The sequence below is a fragment of the Bos indicus genome, chromosome 11, assembly GCF_029378745.1.
Source record: "Bos indicus isolate NIAB-ARS_2022 breed Sahiwal x Tharparkar chromosome 11, NIAB-ARS_B.indTharparkar_mat_pri_1.0, whole genome shotgun sequence".
In the NCBI taxonomy this organism is placed as follows: Eukaryota; Metazoa; Chordata; class Mammalia; order Artiodactyla; family Bovidae; genus Bos; species Bos indicus.
This window is the reverse complement of record NC_091770.1, coordinates 11270900-11289781: the sequence shown is the minus strand read 5'-3', so window position 1 is coordinate 11289781 and position 18882 is coordinate 11270900. Positions and strand designations below refer to the sequence as shown.

Here is an 18882-nt window from a genome sequence, read left to right as displayed (position 1 = left end):
GGAGAAAGATGTTCACAGACCAAAGCCCATTGAAGCAAGCTTTCTCCACCCTCTGACACGGCTCAGAGCTCCTCCTTCCCCTGCCCCCTACAGAGAGAGATCCTTGAGGAATGAAAGCAAGAAGGGTTCTGGGGGACTCCAGGGAGTAAGGAAAGACTCTGTGCAGTCTTGCAGAAAATGGTGTTATCGGTTAGTGGATTAAGAGCAGTGTCCCTGGTGTGGGCTCTGGGACTGAACCCTGGATTATGAACCATTCAGGGTTCAACGTGCTAAACGCAACCAGTGTGGTTGAAAGCAGGATTCCAGGGAATGGATGGGGGTTTGACTGGAGGGCAGCAGAGGTGGGCCATGCAGGCCTTTGGGGTCTTCAAAATAGAGGTCTTTACCTCAGAAGCAGGGGAAGCCACTGGAAGACATTTAAGAACATGCGTGTTGAGGGAGGGTGCAGCATCGCCTGATCAGACCTGCACTGTTGGAACTCTGCCATGTGAAGAGGAAGGGATTGGAAGAGGGCCAGAGTGCAAGCAGGGAGACCTGGTAGGAAGCTTCTGCAGTGGCTCAAGAGATCAGTGAATGGCAGCTCAGTCTAGGATTCCAGCAGTGGAGACAAGTGGATCTGAGAGCTATATGAGATGAAAATCCTGTTTGTATTTAGAGGGTGAAGGAGAGGAAGTCACAGGGGACTCTGGGTCTCTTAGAGTCAACTTGATGGCAGTTTGGGCTGCTTGCACAACCAGGGAGTCGTGTGAGAGGGGCAGAACTGGAGGAAAGGCAGGTTCCTTAACATGAACGAATATCACATGCACTGTGCTTTACACAGGGCTGGAGGAGAGCTGCTGCAAAAGCAAATAGAGCAAACACCTGCTGCCCTCGGGAGTGGTGCCAAAAAGAGGTACCAGCAACGGCTGCCTCGACAAACTAGCCTCAAGTATGCGTTTACGTCTCCAGCAGGGATAACAGCAATGGGCTCCGTCATTCGGAGCCACTAGGAGGTTCTCAAATATCTGTGTGTGACTGTCCCAGGACAGTTGCTGGAAAAAAAATGAACCCATAAATTAATTGAGCACATTACTATGTGCTGAGCCCCAGCTCAGGGTATCATGAAGACAGGCGGAACTGCAAGAGCAGCCCCTCCTCTCAGAGTGTGTTCACCAGTGTTGAGGAGGACCAGTAATCACACAGAGGAGTAGGGATATTAGAGGACCACAGGGCAGACTGCAGTAAAGGCTGACTTATGAGGATCCCACTCGGGGTAGTCAAAGAGCTGGGCAGGAAGGGGTCCCATCAGGGGATAAGGGAAAGAAGGGAGGAAATGTTTAAAAGGAGGTGGGCCTGAGTCTTGAAGGACTAGTAGAATGTGGGGTTGGGGAGTGGGGAAGTGGTCAGCTAATGGTCACTCAAGTCCAGGCACAGGCACCCCAACAGGCCATTCGGGTGGCACCTTGCACTGGCAGGGTGACATCAGTCTCCCCTTAGATACTTGCATGCTGAGATGGTTTATTTTTCAAAGGAATTAAAGTCTTGTTTTAAAACAGTGAGGATATTTTCTCAGAAGGCTCAAAAGCGCAGCTCCTTAATTAGCAAATCTCAGTGCACCGCTTTGCTGGAACCAGTCCCTCTCCCACCAACATGATAATAACCAACCAATCAACCACCGCACCGATCTTGGTACAACTTTCTTTCTTCCTGCAAACTTCTTTCCATCCACCTCCGTGGCGTTCCCCCCGCCCCCCAACCCCAGGCAAGCCTGATTCACTTTAGCCAAGTCTCTTTGCCCCTTTTCTTAACAAAGTCCAGCAGGGACCCGGGTATGCGGTGTAGGAACGGTCCCTCCCAGGCTCCTGCCCGGGCAATAAGTCTGAACTGCGGACTCTCTCTCCTGGGCCGAGGGAGAGGAAGAGACGCCCTGTCGTGAGGAGAGGAGGGTCCGAAGGAAAAGGACGACTGTCACCGTGCTCCGAAGAGCCATATAGGGTCTGACAGAGACGAGCGCTTCGTGGAGATCGCAGCGGGTTAGGGGGCTGGGGTAAGCTCCCGGGGACGCGGACCCTCTGAGCTCCGGGGATGACACAGCGTTTCCTCTGCACCCCCGGCTCTCCCCGCACGTCCTCACTCCATCCCCGACAGGGCACCTGCCGGCCGACTGGCTGCATCAGCGGAGGGGGCAGGGGTCGCCAGGCACCCCTCGGCAGGCGGTCCTAACCCATCCCCACTGCGGACCTTGCTTGGGGTGGAGAGCTGGGAGCGGAGCAGCTCGGAAAGAATGTGGGTCACCAACCGGGGAAAAAGTTAGAAGGCGTCTCGACCACGCCAACTTTTCACCCAGGGCCGGATTCGAACTTTCCGCTTGGAGTGGGCGGCTGCACTGCCCAAGCGACCCTGAAGAAGCAGCTTGGATCCCGGGGCTAGGATCCCCGGCCGCGGCGGGCAGTGTCCAATCACAGAGCGCCTCTGGCAGGAAGGGCTGGAGGGCGCGGGCGGCTGGGGAATGACGGCGCCGATGGCCAATAGGGAGCCAATACATCAGCCCTCGCCCACCCCACTGACCAATGGGAAAAAGGTGACTGTGGCCGAGGTCCACCAGGCAGTAGCTGCAGGCTCCCTGGTGGCCGCGGGTCGGAGACCCTAGGGCTAAAGAGGCTTTTGGAGAGGAGTTTGCTCGCCCTCCCTGTGCCACCCACCGACCCTCAAGCCACAGCCCGGTCCTCACCTGCTGGAAGCGGGGTTTGCCCAGCTGGAAGGGCGGTGCATCGGTCGAGGCATTAGCGGCACTAGCCGCCGCCGCCGATGCTGTAGTCGCTGTATCCGCCATGGCCACTGACGCCTGCAATCTCCGGCCCTTTTAAAATGTCCCTCCTCGGCCCCCGCCACAGCTGCCTGTCCCGATTGGCCGTAAGCTACCGCAGCAAGCCGAAGGCGCAAAGGGTTGTGGGGAGTGTAGTTTTTCTTGTCTCGGAGCTTGACAACCCTAGACTGCGGAGAGTTCCAATGACTCAGACTGGGTCTGGGTTCTTGCCGCTAATTTTGCAGGCGTCGGCAGTCCGAGAAGAGGGCGCGTGTACGTCTCTTAAGATCTCAATAGGGGTCAGTCGGGCGACCCCTCGCTGGTACTGCCCCTAGAATTTTGAGTTGAACCAGTGGGCGTCGCCCCTGGAGCTGCAGCCCAGAAGGACACTACTGATATGGGCCCGACCCTTGGACCAGATGGGCAAGGACTCCAGACGTAGTAGGGAAATCTTGGAAAGCTTTTTTACGAAATATCACACTGCAGAATCTTCATGCAGGTCCTTCTGTCACCACACTGTCCCTTGGCTCTTGCTCTCCAGTCACCCTGATTCAGCTCCTGGAGCATTCTGGGCGCTCGTCGCCATTGACCCAGAAGATATTAACTTTTGGCCTTGGCCTAACGCAGACTCTCTCTGGCTTCAGCCTGAATATTGCGTTTCCCGATCCTCGCCCTGCTTGGGCAAAATCTTACATGTTCCTATCAGCCAGCACTTTCCTTTCGCAGCCGTTGCATTTATAATTATTTATGGTTTTGAGTCGGAGAAGGCAATGGCACCCCACTCCAGTGCTCTTGCCTGGAAAATTCCATGGATGCAGGAGCCTGGTGGGCTTCAGTCCACGGGGTCGCTAAGAGTCAGACACGACTAAGCGACTTCACTTTCACTTTTCACTTTCATGCGTTGGAGAAGGAAATGGCAACCCACTCCAGTGTTCTTGCCTGGAGAACCCCAGGGACGGGGGAGCCTGATGGGGGAGCCTGCCATCTATGGGGTCGCACAGAGTTGGACATGACTGCAGCAGCAGCATGGTTTTGAGTATCTGCCTTGTCTTCTGTGGGGTCCACAGGACAGGAGTTGTGACTTTGGGATTCATTGCTAAGTCCTCAGTGCTGAGAGGGCTCAAGCAGAGACTCAAATATCCTATTGCTGTAAGAGTTAAAACAGCAGGGGCTTAAGAGCCCTGGCAGCCTTCTCTTCCTCTGGCCAACAGAAGATCTCTTCTGGGTGCAATTCCAGGGCAGGAAGAGAACTGGGATGGGGAAGGGGAGTTTCAGAAATGCTTAATAACCATCAGGTACAAGGACTTTCCCTTAAGCAAGAGTACCACCAACTGTAGAGCAAGGCGCCAGCAGGGATAATAAACACACTCATGCAGAATAGACTAGCAGATTCCCAGCTGAATTATCTGGTCAGTGAGCCAGGCTAGGGGGAGGACTATGGGAAGGACAGAGGGAGAGCTGCCTGTTTTGCCCAAGAGGGCAGTAGAAATGTTTGGTTTTGACCTTAGGAACTTCCCTCCCCACTGGCCAACTTTGAGTCTCCTCAGGCTTATGGTGAAGTGCAGGGTTGGCTCATGCCTTCTGGACACTGCATTATCTGTAGCAGTCAGTTCCTCAATCATATTAAACCACAAGAAACAGACTTTTCCTAGCTGTGGAGAGTCTAGCTGGCCATGAAGAACCATTTGTATCTTGGATCTGTATCTCATCCTTCCCTACTAGACTAAGTGGCTTGAGAGTAGGAATCGAGTCTTGAAATCCCTCTGTTATTTCCCACAGTACTCAACAAGTATGGGCAACCTGGGAATGAGAAAAGACAGCCCAGCCCACTAGGCAACACTGTGCTGCTGCCCCTGAGGTCAGGGCAGGCACAGTATCATCCGAGAACCCCATCATCTTGATTAAAAGCTGCTTTCTTCCTGAAGAAGCCTCCTTCATATGCCTATCAACAGTAACACAACAGAGCCACCTACAGTATGTTAATTTTTTATTCATCATAAAGTGCTCAAAACATGAAGAACAAGCTCTTTATAAACAGGCGTTACAACTAGGAAGACAAACAGCAAAGCAGTACTGTGCCTGCTCCCGCCCACCTCACCTGCAGCTCTTGCTCCCTGCCCACCTCACCTGCAGCACTCCTCCAAGTGGTGGCCAGGAGCAGAAACAGCCACAAGAACCCTGGGCTTCAACCCAAAACTCTTTTAAAGAGACCTCTGCCCTGGGCATTTTAGAAGCCCACAACCAAGGGTGAGCGGAAGACCAGGGTCAGGACTGGGACTGAATAGTGCCCAGAGGAACATCGAGTAGAGGAGTAATCCCCCTCCTCCTGAAGTGACACCCTCGTGACCCCCCCAAAACATGACTGAAGTCTTGAGCACCCATGGACACTCTTCAGCTTTGCTGAGTGATTCTTAAGGTAGATGACATGACAAGGGCTTTCCCCTGTGTGTGGGGCTTCATCCTGGCAGAAGGAAGACATCACCAGACAGCACATCCCTTCCCGTGGCTTTCCAAGTGACCCCACAGGCTGTCTCACGAAGAAGAGGTGGCCACAGAGGAGCTCTCACGTTTTTAGCGGGCCAGAAGTATCCCCCTTCAGCACCTCCTCACCCCACAGGGTTTGCTAAGGCAGAGTGCCCCCAGCCACCAAAGATTTCCCTGCAGATGCCATGGGGAAGCCTGTCATGTTTTCCGCAAGCAAACCAGAGGCTGTGTCAAAGGGTAGACACTTTGTTTCAAAGTGCACTGCAGCAAAGCCAGGCAAGGACATGGGGCAGAAGGGACAGGCTAGTCAGCAGCTAGTGGATGAATGGGAGGGCAAGAAAGGCTTCTTCCTAAGTATAGGCAGGGTGGGACCTCCCACTTCCAGAATGTGGTTTTTATCCTAAGACCCTCCTCAACTGGGGAGGTGGAGATGGCAGGGAGGCTGAGGGAGCAGCAGCAGCTTGGCCAGACCCTTAGCTGGAATTAATTCTACGGGAAGGGGCAGAGCATGCAGCAGCACTGCCCTACCCTCCTTTCCCACTCCCAGGCTCCCAAGAGATCCAACCCCATGTGCTCAACAGGAGGAAAGGGAACACCAATTAGGGGGAGAGGTCTACATCCAGAGGCTTTTGACCCCACCCACAAAAGGCACATTTTAATTGGTTTCCAAAAGTTCAAACCCTGCACTAGCAGGGTTTTGGTATCTAGACAGGCAACGAGAACAGAGCTGGAGGCTTGATCCCCAAACATAAGCAACCCAAAGCCCGGAGGTGAGTGAGGAGGCGCTCTCCCAACTCTGGCCCCAGCTCTCCACACATTCACACATGACACTCACTCGATGCAAAAGTCAGAAGAGGAGGGTGGGGAGTGGCCTCCGTCTTCTCCCTCCATCCACGCTGCACTCGATCATGAAACAAGCAGACTCGGACATGGCAGAGAAAGGCTAGACCACGAGGCTCCCGCTCCCGGGGGAATGGATGTGAGGCTGAAGAGTAGGTACCCTGGTTGCCCACAACTCACAGGTATCTGGGCAGCTTGGTCCCTGCCACAGCCCCAATAATACTAGGAGCCCTCCATAGGCTGGAGGGAGGTGTAGAGGACAAGGGTTTAGCTGTGGAAGAAATGGGGGTAATAAAGTATGTCCCAGGTACCACATCAAATTGGAGCTCACCCTGGTTTCATCTTGAGGGCTAAATTCTTTGTTCCAATTCCCTGGAGCCCCCATAGCTAAGGGGTATGAAAACAGGCAGGTGGGAAAGACCCAGAGCTCCCAAAGACACACAGGTTGTCCACAGTACTTGACGGTGCCAGTGGGAGTCCCCACGGCCCGCTTTCCAGCAGCCCCGGCTGAGGGAGGAGACAGGGGGAACAGGCTGGGGCTTAGTTCAGCAGGAGAGAGGGAGTAGCCCTGTGGGATAGCAGGTCTGTGCCAACCCTCCGGGATGGGGCTGAAGGGGGCTACTTGGGAGGAGCGGGGGGGATCTGCAGCAGCGTGGGCGAGCTCTCCATGATCCGCACCAGCAGCCGGTCGATGTAGCTCTCCAGCTCCTGCACATGCTCGTCCCGCTGGCTCAGCTCCCGCTCCCGCTGCAGAAGCAGGCCGATGAGCTCGTCGTGGGTCAGGTGGTAGTATTTGGCCGACTGGTCCAGCACACCCGAGTCCTGAGGCCAGACGGAGGGAGTGTGGGCAGAACAGCCTCAGGCCCGCCCACCCCACCCACCCACAGCCCAGTTTCCCAACCCTGGCCCTAGGAGCTGCCTCTGTCCCCAGCGCCAGGGACAGCCTAACTGGCTTCAAGGCTCTGCCCAACTGGGCAGACCTGGCTCACCAGGGGCCAGGCCTGCTTCTTGCTCCAGCCTGCCTGGCACACCTCCCCCGCCCCCAAACCTCGAGACGCCTGGCATCTCTTCAGAGTACCACACATCTGGTCGGAAACCCCTGGCAGCCTGCTCGACCTCACCTTCAGCCTCTTGGCGTCCGCAGTCTGGCCAACCTGGGGGGCTGGAGCCACAGGCTGAATGCTGCCGGAGGTGACTGTCTTGAGCTTCTCCAGCCCACTGCTCAGGGCTGTGCTCAGACTGGAGCGGGACTGCTTCCGGTCAGGGCTCCCCTCCACTGGGGCAGTGCTGAGGGGCTTCACAGGGTGGGGACTGTGAAGACAGACGGGAGATGCGTTACAGGGAGAACGAGTGGCACAAGGGAGAAGGGCCACCTTCTCCGTGGGGCCAGGGCTCACCACCTGGTGGCCCCTTGCCCTGCTCTCCGCCTGCCACCACCTGACCCTCCTCCCTCCCTCAGACCCCTCCCTCTTCACGGAGACAGCCCAGGAGGTGCTACAAACTTCTCTGGACCTAATCCCAGTCTTTAGTCTTTAATCCCAGAACCCCCAACCCCGCAACTCCCTCCCTCCCTCCTCTTCTCTATTGTAACTTTTCTCTAGGGTGATGATCAATCCTCCCAGTTTCTTAATTTTCCCAGGGCGGGGAATTCCCAACAGGTAGGTCTTTTAGTGCTAGAACCGGAAAGACCAGGCAAACCTGTGGTGCTTGGTCACTGGCCCACCTCACTCTACTGGTTGCTTGCTAGCAGAATTGACACAGGCCTGAGAAACACTCCCTTGAGCTTGTCTGAGCTTGTCTTCGTCTAGCCATCCCCCTCGGTCATCTCCACCTCCTCTTCCTTCTCACCAGCCTCTCCAGAGCATGCAGACTGCATTCTCTCTGTAAGTTCCCACCTTTCATCGACTCCTCAACCCATCAGGACAGCGGCCCCCACTGGCCTGTCACAAGCGTTCCTGCTGAGGCCACGGACCCCTCAGCTCTCGCCTCACTGACCTCTCTGTGATCCTCCCCTGGCACCGCTCACTTACTCTTCCTTTGGGCTGCTCCTTCTGCCTGGTTGGAAACCCCAAACCTCTGTCTGGCTTCCAGACACCTGACATCCTTCTCAGTCTCAGCTGAGGGTCTGCCTCTCGGTTCCCGCCCCAACCCCTACACTCCATCTCCAGCCCAGACTGCACCCCTGAGCTCTAGACCTATGTAGACAGTTGCAGACTGGCTTCTTCAGGGTCCACACTCATCTCCAGCCTGACTGCCCTTTTAAGTGCTCCCCGGCAGAGAGTATCAGGCACCATTAGCTTCTTATGGCTCCAATCAGAAGCCTAGGAAGCCCTCTGAACGCCCTCCTTCCACTTCAACCTTGACAAACATCAAGCTCTGCTGCCTTCTCCCACACGATCCCCTCCCTTCCAAGCCAGCACTGGGTAAGCCTTTTTCCAGCCACACCCAAGCACCCACCTCCAACCGCTGCCCCATCCCCTGTGGACGACGGTCTCCCCTCACCCTCCCACCCGCCAGCTCCCTATCCAAGCGTGTGTGTACCAAGTCGCTTCAGTCGTGTCTGATTCTTTGCAACCCCCCATGGACCGTAGCCCACCAGGCTCCTGTGTCTGTGGGATTCTCCAGGTAAGAATACTGGAGTGGGTTCCCATGCCCTTCTCCAGGGGATCTCCCAACCCAGGGATTGGACCCGGGTCTTCTGCAGTCCTGCTTTGCAGGCAGATTCTTTACCATTGAATCTGGGAAGCCCGTATCAAAGTAAGAAAACACAATTTCCACCACAACCGGGCCCCAGGTCTGTCCTCCGGCCCTACTCCCTCTGTCACTCCAGCCAGAGGAAAACATGCTCTCCGTCACCTTCACGTTCTTATAAAACCTGTTCCTCTGTCTGGAACACTGTCCCTCTGCCTGTCGGCCTGCTAACGCCTGTTCATATTTCAAGGCTGTGCAAGTCCATTTCTTCCAGGAAACCTTCCTGATCTCCCCCATGCTTACTGGGGCTACTCTCCTTGGAGATCCCCCAGCACCTGGTACCTGTCACAGGTACCCAAACTGCAAGAACTAGCCTCCAAATCAACTCATCTGCCTCTAGGGCACCTCTCAAAATTTTCACTTACTTCACAGAGGATTTGGACTATTCAATGGGAGGAAGCACAATGGCTTAGTCCAAGGCCCTGACTACACTGGAGGGAGGCCCAGCCAGCCCCAGAGAAGCCAGCTCTGGCACTCAGGACAGGGCTGCGGATTCAGTGTCAACCCAGGAGGAGAGGCAGAGAGCCCAGGCGGAGGCAGACAGTAGGGAAAAGAACACATCCAGCCCGTCCTGCCCACGGAGGCGTTCACATGAGGAGGAAGATGCAAAGGCAGCGCTCAGGCCACCGAGGGGCTGTGCCAAAGGAGGGGAGGAATACAAGTAGGGCACAGAAACACCCTGAATGGGGGCTTGGAGTCCTGAGCCCTCGGTCTGCTTGTCTGCTACGTCTGGGGACCCTGGACCCCGCAGCTCTCACAGACTTCATTTCCTCATCTGAGAAATGGGGACAGCTTTACTTGGCCCATCCATGTCTTGATGTAAGGAACATGCCAAGTACAGACGTGATGCCAACTCTGAAGAGAATAAAACTTCCAGAAAGTGGTGAGTATAATTAGAAGTGGTACTGGAATGTGGCAGTGCCAGCTGAGGCTGCTGTCATCAGAGCAAGGAAGCTACAATCACCTCCTCTCTCCCACCTCTGGGATCAGCATCACCACCTCTCACCGGAACAGCAGTCGGGAGCAGCCCAGACTCCTTCCCACCCACTTCTCAGAAATCAGCACTGGCCCTCTGGGGCTTCCCTTCAGGTTCACTTTTGTCTTCTGTCTGGACTGGGAACCCCTTGGGGATACAGTAGTGTCTTTCATCTCTGTTCAGTGGCTGACATACAGTGGACACTCAAATGAATTTGGATGCCCAAAGGTATGAGCTGGTGGGCTGGGGGCCTACAGACCCAGTGCTAGAGCCTGTGCCCCCTGCTACCCACCCCTGCCTCTTCACTCAGCTCTCCCAGAGCGCCAGACTCCCTCTGAATTTTGCTGCTCCTGCTAAGTTGTACACCATTCCCCACAGTGACCTATCTCTACAGGACTCAGCTCTGGTCACCCCTCACCAGGCACCTGGTGAGGTCTCGGCCTCCTAAGTCTCCCAAACAGACCACTGCCACAGTGACCACAGCCTCACAGGCATCCACTGTCCTCTCAGCACAGTCCTAAGCACACTGGGACCACCCTGTGAAAGGCACAAATGCAAACCAATGAGCACCTACTGGAGTCAGAAAAAAACAAACCTTTTTTCTGGGGGTCATACAGAGGGAGCATCTTAGATTTTCTTTTGTCCTCTAAAGGTATTTTGGCTCTCCTCTCTGACTCCAGTGCCAGCCCCTTCCCTCTACTCTCTGCCTTCACAACCTACTTCCCCAGGCCTGCCTAGGAGGACATGGCCCCCATCTGACAAGCTGAACTGCCCCAGCCTCCCTTGTGCTGAGAACCTAAGCTCTCATCTCTGCTCCCCTGCTGGCCTGTATCATTCTCCCCACTCCATGCCTCCCCTCTTCACCTTATCGTCATCATCCCCCAACTCCTGACTTATGGGGGGCACCTGCTGGCCCAAGGTCCCAAGAGAAAGCAGCCTCCGAGCCAGCACCATGGAAGGCTCGTGTCTCCAGAGCTCTGGGGTGAAGGAACCCGTCACCCACCCCCGAAGGGGCTGAGGCGGGAATGTGAACACCTCATTCCTTGGGCCGCTCTGCCCCCCCTTCACCCCCTTTCCCCCTGGAGAGTGCTTTCCGGTGGCCGCTCACCTGGCACTGGGCTGTGGATCCTCAGCTGGTCGTGTCTCCAAGGGCAGAAGCGCAAGCGGGGAGGCTGGGGTGCCTGCAGCGTGGTCTTCCCCAAGTGGGGTCGGGGGGCTCCCAGTGGGGGAGGCTGGCTCCCCGGGGGGTAGGGAGGAAGAGGTCAAGGTCCAGGCTCCAGGCAGGGGAGAACATGGAGGGCTGGGGCTCCCATGGTGGTGGCTGGCCCCGGGCGGGAGATGGGGTGGTGGCAGGGCAGGTTCTGGGGGGGTGGGCAGCTCTTCTGGACCAGAGCGGATGGAAGATTCCCTGGACCCTGGAGGGGATGTGGATGGAAGGCTGGGGGGATCTTGGCTCCCCTGAGACGTGAAGGGGTTCAAGGCATCCTCCTCTGAGAGCCTTAAGCCAGCCTGTCGGCGGCTGCCTGTCAGGAACCCAGGCCCCTCTCCTGCTGGATCCTGGCACTGGGCCTCAGGGTCTTCTCTCTTTGGAGTCCCCCACATCTGCTGAAGAGCCAAGCTCTTTGAGTAATGGGGTGTGGGGGCAGGGCCCTGAGGGCAGCTGGCAGGCACAGAGAGGCAGGGCCCGGACACCGCGGGAGGGCTGGCACCCTCTGCTAGATCTGGGCCTGGCCCACCCAGCGTGGCTCCAGAGGAATGGCTGTCAGACTCCAGCTCGGGCTTCTGGGCCTCCTCCTCCTGCTCGGCCTCCTCCTCCTGCTCGGCCTCCTGGGGCCCAGCGATGGGGGCACGTGGGATGACATCTTCTTCTCCCGTCTCTGACCCCCTGCGACTCAGCCCCCCCACCGCCTCCTCCTCCACCGCCTCTGCCTTCTTCTCTTCCTCCGCTGCTGCTGCCTCCTTCTCCTGGGAATCTGAAGGGGTGAAGAGACGCGGTGGCTTGGGAGGTGGTGTCTGGGGCTGCAGCCCCTGGTCCAACTCCCACTCGGGCTTGGACTCTGAGTCTGGCTCCGGCGGGGGCAGCCCCCCGCTCCTCTGGGGGCTCACAGGTTCTGGTGACCGTGGCTGCATCTGGGGAGGAGGCAGCTCATCAGATGACCCTCCCTGCAGGACCGGTGAGGTAGTCTCCGCCGCAGGAGAAACGGTGACCACATCCCATGGCCAGGAATCGTCCACTGTATCGAGCTCGTGGAAGACCTGGCTTCCACCTCGGCAGGTCTCCTGGTCCTGGTGGGCCTCGGGGAAGCTGTCTGGGCCAGGCAGCCTCTCCCACACGCTGATTACTTCTGGGGAGCTAAACAGAGACGTCGCGCTATCTGCCGGACTCTGCCCTGCTTCCCCTCCTGGGGCAGGCAACTCCCTGTCTGCTCCGGAGGCTGAGGCTCCCGGGTGCAGCTGGGCTGACGCGGGAGGCAGACAGGCCCCTTCTGACCCAAGGGGCCCTGGGTCAGCCACACTTGTGCTCGAACAGTCCAGTCCCAAGTCCGGAGGAACTCTGGGCTCCAGCCACACGCTGCTCCCACCTCTTTCTCCTCCCCCAGGGTCCCCCTGGAGCTCAGCTGCCTTCATTGTCATGGCCCCGGGGCCTGGGTCTTGCAGCCCAGCCGCCTCCAGCCCTGCTCCTGGTGGGGCCAGGATCTCACTCCTGGCCTCTGGACGCAGCCTGCTGGCAGCAAAGATGTTGAAGGTGTCGTCCCACTCAGGCAGGGCTTTCCCAGGGGAGGCCAGGGGGGTGGGGTTGGCCCTCGAGGCACTGGGGAGAGAGGGAGCAGGTGAAGGAGAGTTTAGTGCTATGTCGGCTATGAGTTCCTCGAAGAAAGGGTTGCTCTGCAGGGAGGTGAGGAACGGGTTGGTGAGACCCGAGAATCCAGATGGGGTGGCTTCGGGGATGGCGGCGGCAGCGGCAGCAGCAGGGGAGGCGGCTGCACCAAGGTTAGTGCTTAGCAGGGGAGCAGTGGGGGGGGCCGGAGCACAGGGGGAGCAGGGGTGGTGGTGAGGAAGAGCAGCCAGGCCAGATTCTACCTGAGGAGACACGTCCAGGCTGTGGGGGGAGACAAAACCGTGAGCCTCCTGGTTAATGTCAAGACTGGAGAGGCCCCTGCTGAGCCCCACGGCCTTCCCCCCACCCGCCTGGGGAAGAGGTGCCACAGTGCTACGGGCTGGGCTCAGGGATGCGGGCCCAGGGATAGAGGGAAGCCCCGGCACGCACATGATGAGGCAGCACCCCCAGGACGAAGATGCTGGACAGAGCTCATCTGATTGATCCTCACACCAACCCCGAGGAGCAATACTCCCATTTTACAGGTGGGATGAGCCCATGCTGACAACTACTCAATGCCAGACTGCCATCTGAAGAACCAACTAGAAAGCACTTTACATCTCTTTATGGACTGAGAAAAGAAAATACCGGCTGGTTGGGAAAGGATAGACAGACCAGAGAAAAGCCAGGCGCAGGTATGTGGCTGGACAAAGTCAGGACCAAGAACCCAGCCAGTGCCTGACCTTCTGACCCCTGAAAACAGCCTGGGTCCTCCTGAGCCCTGGCAGAAATGGAAGGTGACGATGGGGCTGTTATCAGAAGCGACACAGTATCAACCAGACAGAACGTTCCGTGGTGGCATTCTCGATTCTGGGAGGGGTACCATAACCAGCCAAAGAGGATGAGACACTGCTGAGGATGTCTGCCACCAGGCATCCACCTAGCCCGGCACCCGGCAGGCAGCCTCTTGCCGAGGACACCGGCAGGCCAGGCTTGGAAGTGACCCTGCGAGGAGACCAAGGCTGGAACGTGGCAGCAGCAGCAACTCTAGATGTCACCAGGGGCCTCCTGGGGTCCCCGACACAGATCCCTGGCTCCCCTAGGAAATCCACTCCCTGATGATACACTTACATTAACCAAGACACTTGCTGGCCTTCAGGTGCCCCCTCTGGGGTCTCCTTGCGGGGAGCACACCCTGCACTTACGCCTTATCTATGGCATGCAGCTGACTTGAGGGGAATGGGAAGGGACAGACTCTAAAATGAGAGCTCTTGGCTTCTCTGGGACACCCCCGGGACACAGACAGAAGGCCAGAATGATAGCACAGGGAAAAAGGGGGGCCTGACACCCTCATTCTCAGCAGTCCAACAATGCCTTGCAGCTCAGCCCACCTGTCAGACCCAGACCTCAGTGGCCTTGCCTGCTATTTTGAGTACCATCTTCCATCCCCACAAGCCCTAAGACCCCCAATTCCTCGATCCCTCCCAGCCCAGATGGAAACATCCAGAAGAACTCCTATACATCCGTCTTCATTCAAGCAGCTCCTTCCCACGGGGAAATGCTGGGGGCAAACTCTGAGGTCGCAGAGGCCAGGCTTCAACAGTCAGCCCAAGAGGAAGGAGGGCAGGGGTAGGAGAGGCGCCTACAGAAAGAAGCCCAGGAGTCTGAAGCCAGGACGCTTCCGGGGAGCCAGGGCCCAGTCGGACGAGGTCCCGGGGGGCTGGGCGGAGGCCGGGCCAGCTCATCTGCAGACACCAGGGGCAGGTGATGGGAAGGAGGCCAGTTCAACCAGCAGCACAGGAGGGCTTCCCAGACAAGCTGGAGTCTATCGGCCTAGTCTCAAAGGTGGGACACAGTCAGACCCCAACCCCTGGGCTTCTCTTAAAAATCCAGCTTCCAGAGACTCTTCTGAGCCTGTTTTTGCCCTGTAATAACTCCCGGCAGGCGGGGAGGAAAGGGTGGGGGGCGGGGCGTATAAAGTCCTGCCTTCTCCCACCTCACCAGGGCTTTCCAGAACAGCTTTGCCTCTACGGTCAAGACATACGGTAAAGACACTGAGAGAGGGAGGACCCTGTGCCCAGAGTTCCCTTCTCCCTCCCTCCAGAAACGTCTGCCTCAGGGGCCAGGAGAGCAAAGCCCCACCACTGCGTGGTCCAGTCCACCCCACCATCGGAGCACCAACCCTGCTGGCAGGGCTCGGCCCCAGGAGCAGGGCTGAGCGAAGCAGAGCCAGCTCTTCCCAGTGCCCTTGATGACAAGTGGACAGAGGGGTCTGACAGAAGCAGCTCCATCAAACATGAAACAGCCCCAAGCTTAACGCCACAGCCCTCAGCGCCGGCCTGGCCCCACTCACCCATGCGGTCTTGCAGCAATCTGGCGGATTGTCAGAGCCACAGGGCAGGAGAGGGCAGGGGAAGAGCTGGGAGCCCCAGGCTCGGCTGGCAACCCTCCCTCCACTGGCTCCCCAGAGGGGCACACGAACCCGTTGGTATGGCACCCGCAAATGGCTTTCCCTAGAGGAAGGAGCTCCAGGTACAAAGCCTAGCTAGCAGCCACCCCAGAGCCAGCACTTCGCCAGTTCATCCATCCTCCCTGCCCCCATGCGTCCCCCAGCTCCACACCAGCTGCAAATTCTGCAAGTTCTCACTTTACAAAGTCCCCTCCCAGGAATTCCTTTGCGGTCCAGTGGCTAGGACTCCACGCTTTCGCTGTGGAGCGCCCAGGTTCAATGTCTAGTTAGGGAACTAAGATCCCCCAAGTTGTGCAGCCTGGGCAAAAACAAAACAAAAAAAACTCCCCTCCCTACCACTGCATCTGACACTGATCAGAGACACCTTGCCGTGTGGGGCAGTCTTTGCAGGGTATGCTCTGAGAACAGGGCCCACTATGCCAGCCCCGCACACTGCTGCCCTGCTCCTCCCGACCCCCACCAACCATCGAGGTTTCAACATATCCTGACTCATCTTCTCTTCCAGGACCAAAAGCTGGGGAAAGAAATCAGAAGTCCAAAGGTCTCTGCCCCTCCGGTGTGAGAGAATAAAACTTCAGGGCCTTAGTGTTGCTTCAAGAACCTTACAGCAATTGGATGAACCCAGCACTTAACATAGCAATCGTCTGCTCACTCTGACAAGCACCCTCTTCTTAAACACAGCCGTCGCTGGGTGACTCCCTACAGCATGAGGAGGACACCCCTGTAGCTAGGGGCAAGGCTGCACTGGTGGACAGATCTTCCTTAGACTGAGACGAGCCGTGTGTCCTTGTTAGTTCCATGCACTGGTCCCAGGGGCATCAGTTCAGTTCAATTCAGTTGCTCAGTCGTGTCCAACTCTTTGTGACCCCATGAATTGCAGCACACCAGGCCCCTCTGTCTATCACCAACTCTGGGAGTTTACCCAAACTCATGTCCATCGAGTCGGTGATGCCATCCGGCCATCTCATCCTCTGTCGTCCCCTTCTCCTCCTGCCCCCAATCCCTCCCAGCATCAGAGTCTTTTCCAGTGAGTCAACTCTTCGCATGAGGTGGCCAAAGTACTGGAGTTTCAGCTTTAGCATCATTCCTTCCAAAGAACACCCAGGACTGATCTCCTTTAGAATGGACTGGTTGGATCTCCTTGCAGTCCAAGGGACTCTCAAGAGTCTTCTCCAACACCACAGTTCAAAAGCATCAATTCTTTGGCACTCAGCTTTCTTCACAGTCCAACTCTCACATCCATACATGACCACAGGAAAAACCATAGCCTTGACTAGATGGACCTTTGTTGGCAAAGTAATGTCTCTGCTTTTGAATATGCTATCTAGGTTGGTCATAACTTTCCTTCCAAGGAGTAAGCGTCTTTTAATTTCATGGCTGCAGTCACCATCTGCAATGATTTTGGAGCCCAGAAAAATAAAGTCTGACACTGTTTCCACTGTTTCCCCATCTATTTCCCATGAAGTGATGCGACCGGATGCCATGATCTTAGTTTTCTGAATGTTGAGCTTTAAGCCAACTTTTTCACTCTCCACTTTCACTTTCATCAAGAGGCTTTTGAGTTCCTCTTCACTTTCTGCCATAAGGGTGGCGCCATCTGCATATCTGAGGTTATTGATATTTCTCCCGGCAATCTTGATTCCAGCTTGTGCTTCTTCCAGTCCAGCGTTTCTCATGATGTACTCTGCATATAAGTTAAATAAGCAGGGTGACGATATACAGCCTTAAATACTCCTTTTCCTATTTGGAACCAGTCTGTTGTTCCATGTCCAGTTCTAACTGTTGCTTCCTGATCTGCATACAGATTTCTCAAGAGGCAGGTCAGGTGGTCTGGTATTCCCATCTCTTTCAGAATTTTCCACAGTTTATTGTGATCCACATAGTCAAAGGCTTTGGCACAGTCAATAAATCAGAAATAGATGTTTTTCTGGAACTCTCTTGCTTTTTCCACCATCCAGCAGATGTTGGCAATGTGATCTCTGGTTCCTCTGCCTTTTCTAAATCCAGCTTCAACATCTGGAAGTTCACGGTTCACGTATTGCTGAAGCCTGGCTTGGAGAATTTTGAGCATTACTTTACTAGTGTGAGATGAGTGCAACTGTGCGGTAGTTTGAGCATTCTTTGGCATTGCCTTTCTTTGGGATTGGAATGAAAACTCATCTTTTCCAGTCCTGTGGCCACTGCTGAGTTTTCCAAATTTGCTGGCATAGTGAGTGCAGCACTTTCACAGCATCATCTTTTAGGATTTGAAATAGCTCAACTGGAATTCCATCACCTCCACTAGCTTTGTTCATGGTGATGCTTCCTAAGGCCCACTTGACTTCACATTCCAGGATGTTTGGCTCTAGATAAGCGATCATCACACCATCGTGATTATCTTGGTCGTGAAGATCTTTTTTGTACAGTTCTGTGTATTCTTGCCACCTCTTCTTAATATCTTCTGCTTCTGTTAGGCCCATACCATTTCTGTCCTTTATCGAGCCCATCTTTGCATGAAATGTTCCCTTGGTATCTCTAATTTTCTTGAAGAGATCTCTAGTCTTTCCCATTCTGTTGTTTTCCTGTATTTCTTTGCATTGATCGCTGAGGAAGTCTTTCTTAACTCTCCTTGCTATTCTTTGGAACTCTGCATTCAGATGCTTATATCTTTCCTTTTCTCCTTTGCTTTTCACTTCTCTTCTTTTCACAGCTATTTGTAAGGGGCATGGAGATCTACAAACGCTCTCCCCCAGACACTCCCTAAAAAGGTCAAAGCCAGCCTTTCAGGCATCCCCAGCCCAGCCCACATGCCTTCAGCCAGCACCCCCCACGACTCCATCCTGGCATCTGCCTAGTAGGTACCCTAATATCCAGGAAATGTAACAAGACACCCTCTCCATTCATCTGGGCAGTGAGGTGACCGGGATGGGGGCAGCCTGAATGCTGCAAATGCAAAGTAGGGAGACCATAAGAGTTATCTTCCAAACCAGAATATTTTTAATATAGTAAAGGGGACTATGCCAGGAAAACAGGCACAAACAGGACTTAGGGCCTCATTACCTCTAAGTCACTGGCACACGCCCGAGTTACGTGTTTACACTACTAAGGATGCCCCTGAGACCCCGAGTTCTCTCAGTAGCCAGCGCACACTCCAGGTTCATCGAGACCTCGCTGTTCACACCTGGTGAGGGGCTGGGGCTGATGCAGAGACTGCTAAAGATCACCACAATACATATGCCTCTAGGCTGGACCATGAGTACCCTCAATTTTTTAATAAAATGTTTTTATACAACACCTGATCTGCTACTGAGCACAAAGATCCACGGTTAGTGTGAAGGGAGGGGACAGGAGCCTGAGGTGCCCTAAGAGGTCACCCTAAGAGGTCACCCTAAGAGGATCAGAAAGGGACAGACACAGAAAGCACTTGTTTTGGCACTGGTGGGTTTTACGCGCACAGTCATGATGGTCCTAAAACACACACTAAAGTAGCCTGTGCTGCAGCCCAGGGTGAATGGCCCACAGTAGGGCTGGTAAGCAGGGCCTAATCCAATGGCCCAGATCTGAACCACCCACTCCGCCCAACACACACACACAGGCACACGCATGCGCACACACACACAAATGCTGGTACGGGCTAGTGTGGCAGTCATGGGACCTGGCAGACGAGGGGCAGGGCAGGAGGAACGGGAGGACCCCCTTCCTGGCCTCGCATACTCTGGCTCCTTCTCCAACAGCAACAGCTTTTCTCTGCACACCAAGCACAGCACAGCCCGCCTCTG

The 18882-nt window shown here is 55.7% G+C and overlaps 2 protein-coding genes across 6 annotated transcripts in view; both read right to left on the bottom strand.

Moving 5' to 3' along the window:
- SFXN5 (sideroflexin 5) overlaps window positions 1-2856 on the bottom strand; it is a 127318-nt gene extending 124462 nt beyond the window's left edge. For all 3 annotated transcript variants that reach the window (XM_019969935.2, XM_019969936.2, XM_070798433.1), the window contains exon 1: window positions 2711-2856. In XM_019969935.2, coding sequence (XP_019825494.2) covers window positions 2711-2812 — 102 coding nt within the window. In that variant the 5' untranslated portion in view covers window positions 2813-2856. The remainder of the gene's footprint in view (window positions 1-2710) is intronic.
- A 1899-nt stretch (window positions 2857-4755) lies between these two features.
- Window positions 4756-18882, bottom strand: part of RAB11FIP5 (RAB11 family interacting protein 5) — a 43385-nt gene continuing 29258 nt past the window's right edge. The window contains exons 4-6 of one of the 3 annotated variants that reach the window (XM_019969932.2): window positions 10945-12936; window positions 7231-7420; window positions 4756-6931 (exon numbers count right to left, since the gene is read on the bottom strand). In XM_019969932.2, the coding sequence (XP_019825491.2) occupies window positions 6728-6931; window positions 7231-7420; window positions 10945-12936 (2386 nt within the window). In that variant the 3' untranslated portion in view covers window positions 4756-6727. The remainder of the gene's footprint in view (window positions 6932-7230; window positions 7421-10944; window positions 12937-18882) is intronic. The other 2 variants (XM_019969933.2, XM_019969934.2) reach the window with 2 other exon arrangements.